The sequence below is a fragment of the Argopecten irradians genome, chromosome 10 (assembly GCF_041381155.1).
Source record: "Argopecten irradians isolate NY chromosome 10, Ai_NY, whole genome shotgun sequence".
Classification (NCBI taxonomy): Eukaryota; Metazoa; Mollusca; class Bivalvia; order Pectinida; family Pectinidae; genus Argopecten; species Argopecten irradians.
The window spans coordinates 33549182-33563628 of record NC_091143.1 but is presented as its reverse complement, the minus strand read 5'-3'; the positions used below and the strand labels follow the sequence as shown (position 1 = coordinate 33563628).

The following is a 14447-nucleotide window of genomic DNA, read 5'->3' as shown; positions in this document are numbered from 1 at the left end:
TTTTCGAATTTCTCAAAAGGTGGAAGGACAATACCCTGAACCGTGTTGAAACGGTTACGGAAGAAGACAAATTCCTGGAAGGGTACATCTCGGAGTTTTGAAGGAATGAAGCCGACTTTGAGCGAACGATTCAGGACCAGACGGGTGTTTCACTCCCAAAAATAGATGTGAACATGTCTTCCCCAGAGTGCAGAAATCCCGTAACAACTAGCAGCTTCTGATAGGACGCCAAGCTCCCAACCTCTTGCGGATAAGAAACATTCTGGAACAGAAACCGGGTGTATAGTCTACCATAGGTACCTCCTCGACCGCGCCCTTTTAAAACATGGTCCTTACTTCCTCCTGAATGGCAAATGCTTTCTCCGGATCCCCCGATGGATGAAAGATGATAAACCTTGACGCAAAGGGCGGATCTCGTGTGTGATTTCCTTCCAATGACTTTGGGAGGAAGGCGAACAGACGATCTGCTACAACAAGATGGTAACGAGGAAGATAGAGACCCTCTTAGGTGGGAAATTGTTTCCTAACCCGAAGACTCATCTGCGGGAGAAGGAGCAGTATCTGAATCCTCCAGAAGAGACCTTTCGTATGGAACGATCAAGGAGGGAAAAACGAATCATGAACTTTTTTTTCCTGTCCCCTTGAGGGTTTATACTCTTCTTACCCTTCCTTCTGTTGCCCTTGAAGCAAGGCTTTGACTTCGACCGCACAGTACACTTGGGAGCTGATGGTCTAGCCTTCTTCTTGGGTGATGCTGAACCCGTGCGAGGTTATGGCCTTCAATGACTGAATTCTCTTCAAAACAAGACAGAAAGGACCGAGTCCTCCTTCAAATCAGCGTGTCGCATACGAAATCTTCTGTGTGGTTGGTTTCCTCGAAAACGGCTACTGGCTGCATATATCCCGATATACTCAGATTCTAGGCCAGAAGTCATGCGGAGGTGACCCCGAACGGGACATTTTTTAAATCTTGTTATGGAGCGTACCGTAGAGTATCGTAGTGGAGCGGAATTATTCGACTAAGTTTGACTAGATTTGGCTAACCCATGCGTGCGAGATGAAGAAGAATTCGTCTTCAAAAGAGTTTAAATATGAATGACTTTGACTGTTTATTCCTTGTTGGATAAAAAAACCGTAAAAATTGTCCAATAAAATATTCTAATTAAACATGTGGTAATCATAATAAACGAACTCTGCTCATTGGTAAGTAAAAACCTCGCAAAATTAAAGCTGACAATGCAAGTTGAAAAGCATGCATTTGAATAAATATACATGTATATATAAAAATGAAATATTTTTTTCGAAAATTGTTTTTGAGATATCCCCTAGTTACATTGTATAACGGTGCCGTATCCAAGAAAGTGGCAGCCATTTTTCTTTTGCTCTGCTTAGTAACCTTCACCGGCCACCCCTTATAAAAAGCACGGGACTTGACACACGTGCGTCATTCTAAACATACCTGGTCTAAGATACACATGCCGATATATTGCAAATAAAAATATCAAACTGAAAATAAACACTGCACTCACCTGACAAGGTTTCAATGAAGAAATAAATAAATGGATTGTCAGCTAGATCCTAAAATATGTCCAATACTAGCTAATAAACATTTCAATATACACAAAAATTTTACACTTACATCGACACGTGTGTGTCCTTGGTAGTTGTCGCCCGTTTGGGACAGCTACGTCACGTGTATATAGCCAGTCGAGAGCATCGAGTACGATGATATACGTGGTGATTTGTGGACGGATTATTATTTGGATTTCTATTCACTTGTGCTGGAATTTCATTTTGACAAGCATCTAAATGACAACTTAGAGGATTTGACATGTATTCTTGCTAAAATAAGCCCTACACAGATTTACAGGTAAGTGGTTTTTTTACGTATTAGTAGGTGACACACAGTGGACAACTGCTAGGTCTATATGTACATCACTGAGCGCAAGTGTGTCGATCCATGCGCTTTATTAAGGGGCCGGTAGACGTGTTCTATCCAAGCAGAGTTAAAACAAAATGGGGACTGCCCGTCCTTAGAAACGCAAAGGGTTATCTCAAGAACGATTTTTGAAAAAAACAACTTTTATTGTTTTAAATCTTAAATATATATTTTCTAACTTGTATTGTTAGCTTTAACATGGAATTTGCAAGCGCGGGGTTAAAAGGAACTCAGGTCTGGTTCCTTGGATCCCAGGCTTCCCGGGGTGTGTTGAACACATGAGTGCCATCAACCAGCTCATCAAGGAAGCTAAGATCAAGCACGGATACCTCACTGTCATCTGGCTGGACCTCGCTAATGCCTATGGTTCAATACCACACAAGTTGATCCATGATGCGCTGCAGCACTACCACATCCCGGACCACGTCTAGGGGATAGATAATCAGGAGCTATTTCAGCAACACCAAGCTCCGATTCACAGTGGAAGACATGATTACAGCGTGGCAGGCGTTGGAGAAGGGGATCGTCACTGGCTGCATCATTTTGGCGATCCTGTTCGTGATGGGGATGAACCTGATTATCAAGGCAGCAGCAGAGAAAGTAGAGGCCCGAAGACGTCATCGTAGATTCGACTACCACCTAACAGAAGCTTCATGGATGATCTGACAGTGACTACAACAACACATGTCCAGGCCCGGTATATACTAAATGTACTGGAGGAGACTGTGGAATGGGCAAGGATGAAATTCAAACCCAGGAAGTCATGGAGATTATTCATCAAGAGAGGCAAGGTCACGGAGAAGTTCTCGATGCCTATTCAGGGCGAAGAGATTCCCTTCAATCGTCAACAACCCAATCAAGTGTCTGGGGAAGTGGTTTGATGCTAACCTAAATGACTCTAACAACATCAGAAGGCTGCAAGGACAGGTAAAAGAAGGACTAGGAGCGATCGACAAGATAAGACTTCCAGGGAAATTCAAGGCGTTGCTCTTCCAGTACGGACTTCTACCTCGTCTGACGTGGCCGCTCATATTTTATGAGGTTACCAAAACGACAGTAAAGGCACTGGAAAGAACCATCAGCAAGTTCCTGCGAAGATGGCTAGCAGTACCCCCAAGCTTCACGAGCGTTGGCTTGCACAGCTAATCAGCCAAACTACAACTCCCAATTTCATCACTGTTTGGGGAGTTCAAGGTGGCTAAGGCAAGACAGGTGATGACTGTGAAGGACTCAAAAGGCGATAAGATCAGACTCGCGGGCATAGAGACGAGAACGGGGAGGAAAATGGTCTGAAAGCAACGCAGTAGAAGCAGCTGAGATCCGCCTGAGCCATCAAGACATCGTTGGTACAACGTGCGTAGGACGCCAGGGACTGGGTACAAGTCATGTGCTGCGCTGGGGGACATCAGATAAAGCCGGCAAGAGGAAGATGGTACAGGACGACATCAGGAAAATGGAGGAGGAAATCAGGAAGGCCAAAGTGGTGGAGATGGGAGCCCAGGGAGCATGGACGAGGTGGGGAACTACAGACAGAAGACTGTCTTGGTCGGACATCTGGCGCATGGAACCTTGCCGAATCCAGTTCCTGCTGAGGTCAGTTTACGACCTGCTTCCCTCGCCTACTAACCTCCATAGATGGGGCTTGACTGAGACTCCAGACTGTCCATTGTGCAACCGACCAGGGAACCTTGCTCATGTACTATCAGGATGCAATGTCGTTCTTACGCGAGGACGCTACAAATGGCGCCATGACAAGGTGCTAAAGGAACTGGCTAACATCCTGGAGAGGGAGAGGATTAAGAAGCGGAAGCCTGCTACGAGTTGTACATTCATCAACTTCGTACGAGGCAGGGAGGGAGGACACACTTCTTCAACTGTTCACCAGGGGGTATCCTTGACGGCGCACAGAACTGGGAGATGAGGGTCGATCTAGACAGAAGACTGGCATCCCCCGAAATCATCCAGACCAATCTGCGTCCAGATATCCTCATATGGTCAACACAGGGAAAGAAGATGGTCATTGTGGAATTGACAGTTCCATGTGAAGAAAGATGTGAGGAGGCATTTGAGTATGAAGACTTGGCAGCTGCAATCCAGGGATTGTATTTAGGTAATAACAAACATCTAAATGACAACATAGAGGGTTTGACATGTATTCTTGCTAAAATAAGCCCTACACAGATTTACAGGTAAGTGTTTTTTTTACGTATTAGTAGGTGATACACAGTGGACAACTGCTAGGTCTATATGTACACGACTGAGCGCAAGTGTGTCGATCCATGCGCTTTATTTAGGGGCCGGTAGACGTGTTCTATTTAAGCAGAGTTAAAACAAAATGACGACTGCCTGTCCTTAGACACGCAAGAGGTTATCTAAAAAAAAAACTATTATTGTTTTAAATCTCAAATGTATATCTGTTTAACTGGCATAGTAAGCTTTAACATGAAATTTGCAAGAGTGGGGTTAAAAGGAACTCAGGTCTGGTTTAATTTTTATTATATGGTATAATCTGAAATGGATCTGGGACCTGGGTTTCAATGTACATTACAATTAGAAAAAGTAATACCTTGAAAATGGAATATACAATTGAAGCTATCACTCGAAAATGATTGATGACAGTACAGTACAAAAGATCCCAGAGAATTATTGGCGCCTACCAAAGTATTATATATTTCTGACAATGGAAAGAGAGATCTTTTCTCTGTTTTTTTTTTAACTGTAAATATCAAAATACAAGATGGCTGCCTCTTGGCCATCTTGTTGAATTTGTTTGAACAAGTTTTATGGCCCATCGACAACCAATGTCCTTCAGAGCCATTGTTTTAATAGATCTATCCAAAAATGCCATATGCACAACAACATCCTAAGGGAATTCAACCTATAAAATTTGATAACGATCTCTTTGGTACTTTCTAAGATATAAAGGTTACAATTTTCAACTATCAAAATCCAAAATATATGCCTATCAGCTACATGTATCATGCATTCACTTATGAATCAAGTGCGATTATAAGCATCAGGATATTCAGTCTTTAACAGCAATCTCTACGCCAGCATCGGCTTAAACGGAACTCAAGTCTGGTTCCTAGACTGTTCATTAAAAAAATCTTAAACGGAACTCGGAAATAGGAGTTGATCGAAAACTAAATTAAAGTTGATTTACCAATATTAATCCCTTAAAAAAGCCAACAAGCAACATTTCTCATATGTCTTAGGCATATATAATAATTACATCTTAAATAATAGAAAATTTCCTTAAACGGAACTCGGAACTGGTTCCGAGAAATGGGAGTTGATCGAAAACTAAATGAAAGTGGATTTACCAATATTAATCCATTAAAAAGGCCAACAGGCAACATTCCTAATATGTGCAAAGCACATTGACAACTTTTATCTAAAATGATAGAGAATTTCCTTAAACGGAACTCGGAACTGGTTCTGAGTTCCGTTTTACTTAAACGGAGGACTTTAAAACTATTTACATAATCATTACTTTTCGCTTTCGTATTCCAGGCCGTGCGTTCATAAGAACAAAGAGGATGCAACGTGGCGCGCTGGTATCAAATTTCCGTTGTCATATCTACATAATTCAACGTATCTTTTATAATCCATTTCAAAATCCACCTCCAGTCAAATTGCGGTTAAAATAGACCATTTTGTACTGAAGTATAATGCAAATAAAATTTAACATTGTTTTTACCATTCGGACAAGGTAATATGCAAACTCCTTAAATTCACTTATTGTTCCGATTTTGAAATTCTATGAGTATATTTTGGATGCCTTCTTTAATAAAATTCTGTCAAATTAAGGATTTCTTGCTAAGAAATAACAAAAGAAAAGCAAAGAAACGAAAGAGTATATAAATTTTATGATTATTTTGTTTGATTATCTTCATTCCAAATTATCACAGCACATCGATTCATAAGGATCAACTAGATAAGGTTAGCTTAAGAAGTAATGCTTTTGTTGCTTTATTTAGCACATCCATGTATTTAAACTTAAAATATAAATAATTCATGCTTTTTACATAGATAATGAATAGATTTGTTTTGGGTTTTTTTAATCGCAGTCAATTGGACATGACATAACAATAAAAACCGAAAAAAATCCGAACATATACTTACTTAATGTACATATCAAGAAATAAAGCTACATAAGCTAAGATAAATATACAGCTATCTTAATATTATATATATTTTCTGATTATTGCTGAAATTATACACATTCTCTGAATATATCTGTGTCTTTACTAAAATCAAAATGATTTAAATATAGTAACGAATAAAGTCGTTGCATAGCAATACCATCTCAAACTATTTTAATGATTTAAGTATTCAAAATCATTGAGTGACAATTCCTTATTATCAAGACAATATCTTAAACTTATTTCTTGAAAATAGATGTGTTTCACCAATGAAAAATGTGTGAATTTGGTCTTACAAAAGAAATTCAGATTATTTTTTTTGAATTGTGCATGAAGATAATTAGACTATCAATTTAGTTTTTTCCTAAGCGATAAGAATCGAAATACAAGTTTAAAAACTCACTTCTATTTCTACATTGGTAAACTTAAGCAAATGTATGCATACACAATATACGCAAATAAATATAAACAATGATAAAGGTTACATATAAATCAACCGTCATGTTGTACGCAGTATGTTTTTTTAAGTAAGTGTAAGTACAATATTTTACCTGTATCAAAAAGTCAAAACTTTTATTCATAAGTAATTTTTTTTCTTTTTTTTTTATTTTAATTAAAATCAGAATGATCAGAATGTCTTTCTTATCTGATGGCAAATTATACACAGTACTGAGAGCTAGCCTTAATGTTTGCAATAAAACTTGTTAAAATGATTAAAATTGATGTAAAAATTGTATTCGAATACATATTTAAATTATATCACTTGAAATAAAGGTACATGTCAACTGGTAATCCAGAATAATTTACTGAGGATTGGAATATGTACATGTATGCTGTTTCAATTTCATGAAGAATTAATTAATGTAACAACCATTCACCGGGATTTGTAAAAATATCACTCATTAATCAACACCTCGTAGACAACTGCATTTACGCATTTAAAACAGTTTTATAGACAATATAGCACTCTGATTAATACAGTTAAATACATTGTACATACGATAAAATAAGTAAAATATGATACAGATCGCACTTAAGACACAAAACCGTAAAGCTATTTCCGGTTCCTGTTATGTCAGAATGCTATACATGTATATATCTATGTAGGCTGTATCATATAACATTTCTATAAACTATTTTTCAAAAAATTTAAACAAATAAAAAAAACACCAATTGTTGTGATCTATAAGTTTAGGCTGCGAAATAAAAGATTGCATCAGCCTTATATCAATAGATAAACAGAAAAAAAACAGTCGAGCAAAACAATCATGAAACAAATCATAAACCTGATGTGCATGTACATCTTATTCACACAGCTCTTGTGAATGGTATATCTGATTAATTATGGAAAAGCTATCAACACCAACACTTACACGCGAATTAATTATAATCATTTAACATATTTATAAAAAATGAAACACTACACTATGAAACCTGATGTGCATGTACATCTTATTCACACAGCTCTTGTGAATGGTATATCTGATTGATTATGGAAAAGCTATCTACATCAACACTTACATGCGAAATAATTATAATTATTAAACATATTGATGAAGGTGATATATTATACTATGAAGCAAGATCATAGTTCAATTGTTTGATTACTTACATCATATTACATAAACAATTTATTCCTATTGATGAGATAATCAAATAAAAACCATCCAACCTAAAACACAGACTACACTACTGTAGCTTCTCGGGAGTTACTTGTACAGTTGTCCAATATAGCAATATGATTGTTATATAGATTGCTTTCTACCCTTTAAAGTTACCAATCAACTACCAGGGAAAACTAATATGGTGTCATGGCGTAATAACATTCCATGTTGAATGCAATTCGATGAAAGTTTATTTACTAGGGTAGGAGAATCTTATACCAGGTCAATGTTCCTGTACCAGTGGAGGACCTAGCCGATATCAAGCTAAATCTGGTTTAATTGAAAGATCTATTAAATAGGTATACTTTATTTCAAGGGTTACCTTATCTACCTTGGAAAATTACCCGCGTACCTATTTATTTAAAATATCTTAATTGATCTATCGATTATCTAAATTGGGGATAAAATTGATGTTTGTAATAATTTATTTTATTGGTCGTCGAGTAACTCAAATTGTAGTAAAACCATTATTAGCATGTTTCAAAACCATGTTTACAATAAAATATAAGCAAATCAAAGGTTCATACCATAACACCACGCAAAACAACAACAAAAATTATGATTTCAGGTGCAGTTATTTGGGATGCTAAATTCTGAAGCAACACCACAACAACTGACCCCTGCTAATATGTCTGCCACCTAATATTATCCCCAACCGAATCACTTATTTTTTGTATTATCTGACCAGCGTATGTGACTTATTAAAGCTAAGCTAAATAAGGAGACTGAAAAGCAAACAAGCAAATAAAAAACTCTACTTATTATATAATGTCTAAATCCTCTAAGTTCCCTACACCCAAATATGTACATACGACTCTATTCCTCTCCACTTCCTTCTTTAGAGTCTATATGATATAAACCCCTTGCTGTTTACATTCCTTATAACTGTGTTTTCTGTTTCGAACCTAAATACTGTTCATAGTCACCGCCAGCTGCTTGTCCCCGAAACATGTCTCAATTGGAACTATGTATAGATCACAATGTCATGTTGTTCTTATCCCAAACTCACCCCCAAATGGCCTTTCCTAAATCACTTTGTTTAAAACAAAATTAAGAAATAAAAAACTACGTCTGATTGATGTCCTTTCTGGCCCCAAAATGTTGAATAAATCCTTACCATTATATATATATAGTATGATTGTGGTGTTTCCGAAATTACTATGGTAATTATCCTAAAAATGCATGATTAGTTTGCGAAGTTTTCCATATACAATTCATAGAGTGTATCCTTTAACAAACTTTATGTCTCCTAAACATTCTTTCGACTCAGTAAACATTAAGTTTATTTGAGATTTCCCTCTCTTGTTTCTTGTACAAAAACGATTCGTTGAAAAATTGATGGAAAAAGAGAAAAAATGTCAAAAGTGCATATTTTAGATGGCAACTAAAGATTACATTACAAATGAATCCTGAATGAACTTAATATTTACAAATACAGCAACGTAATTTTCTTAACTATTCGTTGAAAAATTGATGAGTCCACATTTTACAATAGTCCTTTGTATTATTTCTTTTCTTTGTCAATAATTGGTCTTACATGCAGTTTTTTTCCACTTCGTCCACGTTATCGATCGTATACAACCGAATATCTTTGTTATCAATAGATCAATATATAAGCTACAGTAACAATGTTATTGATCCTTCTAATGATTTACGGCTTTCCTAGCTAAAAGTTCTTCACCATAACTTTTATTGAATCATGCCTTAAAAGTCACACGTACATCATAGAATACCACATCTGAACCAGCTCGCACGGTCTTCACTTGATTCACTTGCACCACTTTCCTGTGACAAAATCTGCGCTGTAGTGTACCAGTCAATTCGACATGCCTTCATCGCTATCAATAGACTGCCAATAGTTGCATCTGTCTTGAACTCGTTTACCCAACATTGAAGCAGGGCACACATTCTCGACTGGAATGTGATGGGATGGCCAATTTCGTGCTGCTCTATGATTGGAGGAGACAACCCGAGCTCGAGACAGAGATTATAGAATGTGTTACCAATATTTGGAACAATTCTCTTGATTTCTTCATCAGAGGGAGCTCTTGTCCAGACGTCGATCGGGACAATGTCTGCAACGAGATTAAAATATATGTTATACATCAACACAGACGAACGCATGTAGTTAAATTGAAGAAAAAAAGACAATATCGTTGTATGCCTTATTTAGGATTGTATACGGTATTTACTTCAACTTCTTTATCGACGAGTTTTGCGGTTTTATGCTCCCCAAATAAATAGGTACAATTAAAAGATACAGCGTATATTGAACCAATGTTTATTAATACTAAAACTTACTCTAAAACTCGTCTACGCCATATTGGAGTGGCGAAAGCCATAAAGGTATAAAACATAAGTTACAGCTTAAACATTTGAAATTTGTAACATTAAGGGGAGATAATTTATTGTATTACATACTATTAATCACAGTTTGGGGTTTTGCTATTTATATCTACCAGGTATAATTGATGTGGGGGGTCTGGGGTTGCAATTTATTGTATTACATACTATTAATCACAGTTAAGCTAATTTAACTAACTGTACTAATTAATTGTAATAATAGGGCTAAATAGTTTATTAAAAGTATGTTTTTTATGTTATAATGATGAAACATACCATTTCGTGAATATTTGTTCTGTTCATGAAACATATTAATGGTGTTTCAGGGTCATTCAAGATTTCCGGATATATGTGTTGGTTGCACAGATTCCAGTCATGGACGAAGACATGCAACTTTTGTGCTCATTAAAGGTTTGATCTTTGTTCAATTTGTATATTTTACACAGAACGGCTCTGGAACCATGTTCCTTGTAAATTTGAATATGTAAAAGGTTTGGTATATCTGGTTTTCTTCCAAAATCTTGACATTTTCTATATTATAGGGGTACATGGTTATGTAATGGATTATCTCATCTTGCCTGGGGACTTTTCCTATTTTTTCATTATATTCAGGAAGTTTAATTATAAACCCAATAATTAACTTAAACAGCATGAATACTATTTCAATATTAATAAATAATTTGCAATTAATCAACACAGTGTGTAAGTTCAACATTTCACGTTTTCAGAATTACTCCGAAGGTGAAGCCCTGCCCTGGACAAACCACGTGACCGATCAAGTTCATATTACAGATTTGACATACAGCCTAAATACACTTTACGTTATAGGTGAATATTGGAATTTCAATTTCTGCTATATGGAACAACCAACTAAATAAAACAAGACCTTCGAAATGGCCCCTGTGTATACAAGATTGAGCCCAGGATAGAATTTTAACCCGGCCGCTGATTGGCTGGCTAATTAAGAATTTCAAAAGTAAAAATGTTTTAGGACAAGTAATTGTTCCTAGATAACTATGATATGAATTTGGAAATCCATATTGAGATTTAAGTGCAAAATATCAATTTTGATAATAAATAGGTACAAATATTAGAATTTCAGGATTGTTTAGTTCAAAATGTGCCTGATTTCATTATAGCTACCCTTGTTGGAGTTTGAGCAGAAGGACCCAAACTTTTTTCTCTATATAATGCTATATGAGAAACTAAACTTTGATTATAGAACAAAATAGCTAACTAATATTCCTTTGTGTTAATAATACAGTACAAAACGTTAACAAAGTTTAACACTGTGGTCAATGTAAAATTATTTAGTTGATTGTTCTCTACGATTTCCTTCTCACTTAGCGTTGGCTTGACTTGTTCATGCATTTCCTAAGCATACAGCTGAAATAATATATATGCATCTTTGATGGTCCATAAAAGGTTTTGTTCAAAACACGCGAGGATTACAAGCGTTTTGGTGAAACACGCGTGGATAATCAAGCGTTTCGGTGACGTGTACGATAACGATATAAAAATTAATATAAAACACCTCCGAAATAATTAGTTGATAAAGAAATTATCGCTTATTCTGTGAGATCAAGATAATATGCTGGAAATTATAATGATTTCTCTAACCTTGGTCAGTCAAGTCTTCGTTCTTTTCCAAAACTTCATTGATACGATCAGTTGCCATGTCAACAGTTGCCATTGCCTCCTTGATATCAGAGAGTGTCTGATTTGGGTATGTATTCGTCCATTTCAGAAACATCTTGGTGATTACTGTGATTCCAGCCAGACTTCGTGCTTCAAACTTAGTTTGCTGGACCTCTGGTAATGGTAGACCAAGTTCCACAAATAGCCTATCACATTGAGACGCGTCAACCAGACGCGAGAGACGACCAAGCTCTTGTGGCGTCGGCCGACGGTTAGATATGGTAGCTATTCCTATTCCTGAAATGTTTTAAAATATTGCAACAACTTTGTAAGTAATAAGGATGGAAGTGACTACTTTATATTATATTATAAGAAGCTAAGCTGTGGCCAATATCACGATAAATGACTCAAAACAGGTAAGTGAATCACATGGATCTGAATCATTATCTTTTTATAATAAAATACTTACTCGATGCATTCTCATCCTTGTGTGTATTTCCAGAGACCTTTGAATAATAAAAATAACAATAATAAAACAAATAATTATTGGTTTCTAACTGTTTATGTACTATAAATATTTCGACCAACGTCTAAATGAAATGATAATCTTGTTGTATTATTCTAAAACTATCAGTAATTTCAAGATTATAAAAATTAGCTTAGGTATTCCTTGCTGTTTTGTTTTTTGTCTTTGTAACAGGTTATGATCAAATTGTGATAACAATATATTTTTAAATGCCAGTAAAAACTAAAACATTTATTTTAGTATCTATTTATATTTACACATGCCCCTATATAGTCAATGGGAGGGGGAGTTGCGTTCAAATTAGCGTAATCGCAATGACGTATAAATACAAACGCAGTCAGGTTCGGACTACTTCTAGTTCATGCCTCGATAAGATTTTGCTTTATAAGTTGACGGATTTCAAAATGATAATAATGATAATAAGAGTTGTCAGTATGTGAGTACGGTCATTCGTCTCACCTAAATATACAGAAAATCTGATTGTCAGAGAACAATGCCGGGAGCGTCGAAGCGAACGGTAGGTAAACAGATCATATACAGGTTTCCGGGAAAAAAAACATTACAGGTAGCCTATCCGAAACAGTATCTTCAGCTTTACCACCCCCCACCCGTCTTTGCATTCAAAATAGGCCTACGAACACCACGTAAACACTTGTCTATTCAAACTGCTATGACTAGAAATTAGTCTATATCGTGTTCGTAGACCTATACATACATGACAAACATTCAACAACTCAACGATCATACCATCAATAGGCTATATCACAGTTACTTTCCTCAGTTGAAAATCAAATATGGCGGCTCACTCCATTTGGGACCCCATTACTACCCTGACAACGATACATACCGGAAGTCGTTCCGCATCGGTTATCTCAAATTTTATTCGAAAAGGACATTATTGATATATGATCAAATTGAAAAAAATAGATATATTTCAAAAATAAATGAAAGCTGTCATTGTTATATTTTAAATCAAACAGCAGCTATAACATTTAACAATCCGAACTCTATCCACGGCCATCCTGACTACAGCACTAACGCGCTACATTGAATATGTCTGTATCCCATACCACCTCTAACACAATCAACACTCTGTTCAATCTCTATATTGACGTACAGTTAAAATCTTTACCTCTTTAATGTCCCAGAAGATTGCATCACTCTTTGCCAAACGATGTTTTTCCGTGACAGTCTCCGCCTTTGCATGGTACGCCCCTCTCAGAATTGATGACACCGTACAGATGTACAGGAGTATCGTAAGATCCCACGTAACAGCTACAATGGAGTTGGTGTGTGAACTGGAAGTGCTTTTGATTGCTCATTTGCAAGGTTTCTGCAACAATCTTCTCGATGGAATTTCGCACGTGTCGTCCGGAATCCGAGGGAAGGCTGGATTCTGTTGTACTGAAGACAGTCAGGGCTATCGTGGATCGCTCTACATGCATGGACAAAATCAATTCGGCAACGGGTCATTGGACTTCGAAAAACAACCAAATACCGTTCTTATATGTTATTTTGTAGAGACTCAAAACGCAAATTGTCACTGGATGTTTATGGTTCGCATATATTGGTTTCTTGCCCAAATGACATTGGCCTGCAGTGTTATCCGTCCTGTACTTCCTCAGAAACGTTTGGGCAAAGATCCAGTTGTTGTGTTTGATTGAATGAAGATGAAATAGTTTCAATATAGGGTCGATTATATGAAGGAAACACACTCGAAAACCATAGACATAAGTGTTTTTGGAGGAACGATGGGGGCAATTTTCGATCTTGCGTGCTGAGGAATAGAATGGGTGATTTTATCTTCAATGTCCACTGATGTCTGTGTAGCATCACATTAGGCTTTGCTGACTCGGTACTGATATGGTGTATGCAGCTGTTGAAGGATCGGTTTTCCTGTCGATGTTTCCGTTAGCGGCAACTTCACTATCAGACCAAATTTTTTCCATCAGGGCAAAAAGAAACTGATCTAAAAGGAAGGAAATCTTGGTTCTTCTCTAAACCCCCTCAAGAGACATCAACCATCGTCTGAGTCAGTTCTCCCTTTGTGTTGTACAATGCCAGGTCGCGGGTCAATAGAAGGTCATCCTTAGGTAGGAAACATTCTTCCGTGAGAAAAATGCCGAAGAAGTCTGCCAACCACTGGGGGTCGCAGACAACGTATTCGTTACTCTCGGAAATAAATCACAGAT

The 14447-nt window shown here is 36.8% G+C and overlaps 2 protein-coding genes across 2 annotated transcripts; one reads left to right on the top strand and one right to left on the bottom strand.

The window, feature by feature from the left end:
* The first annotated feature begins 2428 nt into the window (after positions 1-2428).
* LOC138332664 (uncharacterized) lies at positions 2429-3860 on the top strand. Its single transcript, XM_069280658.1, has 3 exons — positions 2429-2561; positions 2697-3067; positions 3204-3860. The coding sequence occupies exons 1-3, from the start codon at positions 2429-2431 to the stop codon at positions 3858-3860; spliced, it is 1161 nt and encodes a 386-aa protein (XP_069136759.1).
* A 5238-nt stretch (positions 3861-9098) lies between these two features.
* LOC138332662 (uncharacterized) lies at positions 9099-14204 on the bottom strand. Its single transcript, XM_069280657.1, has 5 exons — positions 14108-14204; positions 13388-13572; positions 12199-12235; positions 11712-12026; positions 9099-9823 (listed from the first exon to the last, which is right to left on the bottom strand). The coding sequence occupies exons 1-5, from the start codon at positions 14202-14204 to the stop codon at positions 9471-9473; spliced, it is 987 nt and encodes a 328-aa protein (XP_069136758.1). The 3' UTR covers positions 9099-9470.
* Positions 14205-14447: the final 243 nt, after the last annotated feature.

Bases quoted from the DNA above. Each gene is read 5' to 3' on its own strand.
- LOC138332664 (XM_069280658.1), top strand. From the start codon at position 2,429: ATGATTACAGCGTGGCAGGCGTTGGAGAAGGGGATCGTCACTGGCTGC. The intron at 2,562-2,696 runs GTAGATTCGACT...ATTCAAACCCAG, and splicing joins AGAGGCCCGAAGACGTCATC to GAAGTCATGGAGATTATTCA. The intron at 3,068-3,203 runs GTTGGCTTGCAC...TCGCGGGCATAG, and splicing joins TACCCCCAAGCTTCACGAGC to AGACGAGAACGGGGAGGAAA.
- LOC138332662 (XM_069280657.1), bottom strand. From the start codon at position 14,204: ATGGAAAAAATTTGGTCTGATAGTGAAGTTGCCGCTAACGGAAACATC. The intron at 13,573-14,107 runs GTCAGCAAAGCC...CTTGCAAATGAG, and splicing joins ATACACCATATCAGTACCGA to CAATCAAAAGCACTTCCAGT. The intron at 9,824-11,711 runs GTTAGAGAAATC...ATCTCGTTGCAG, and splicing joins CGAAGACTTGACTGACCAAG to ACATTGTCCCGATCGACGTC.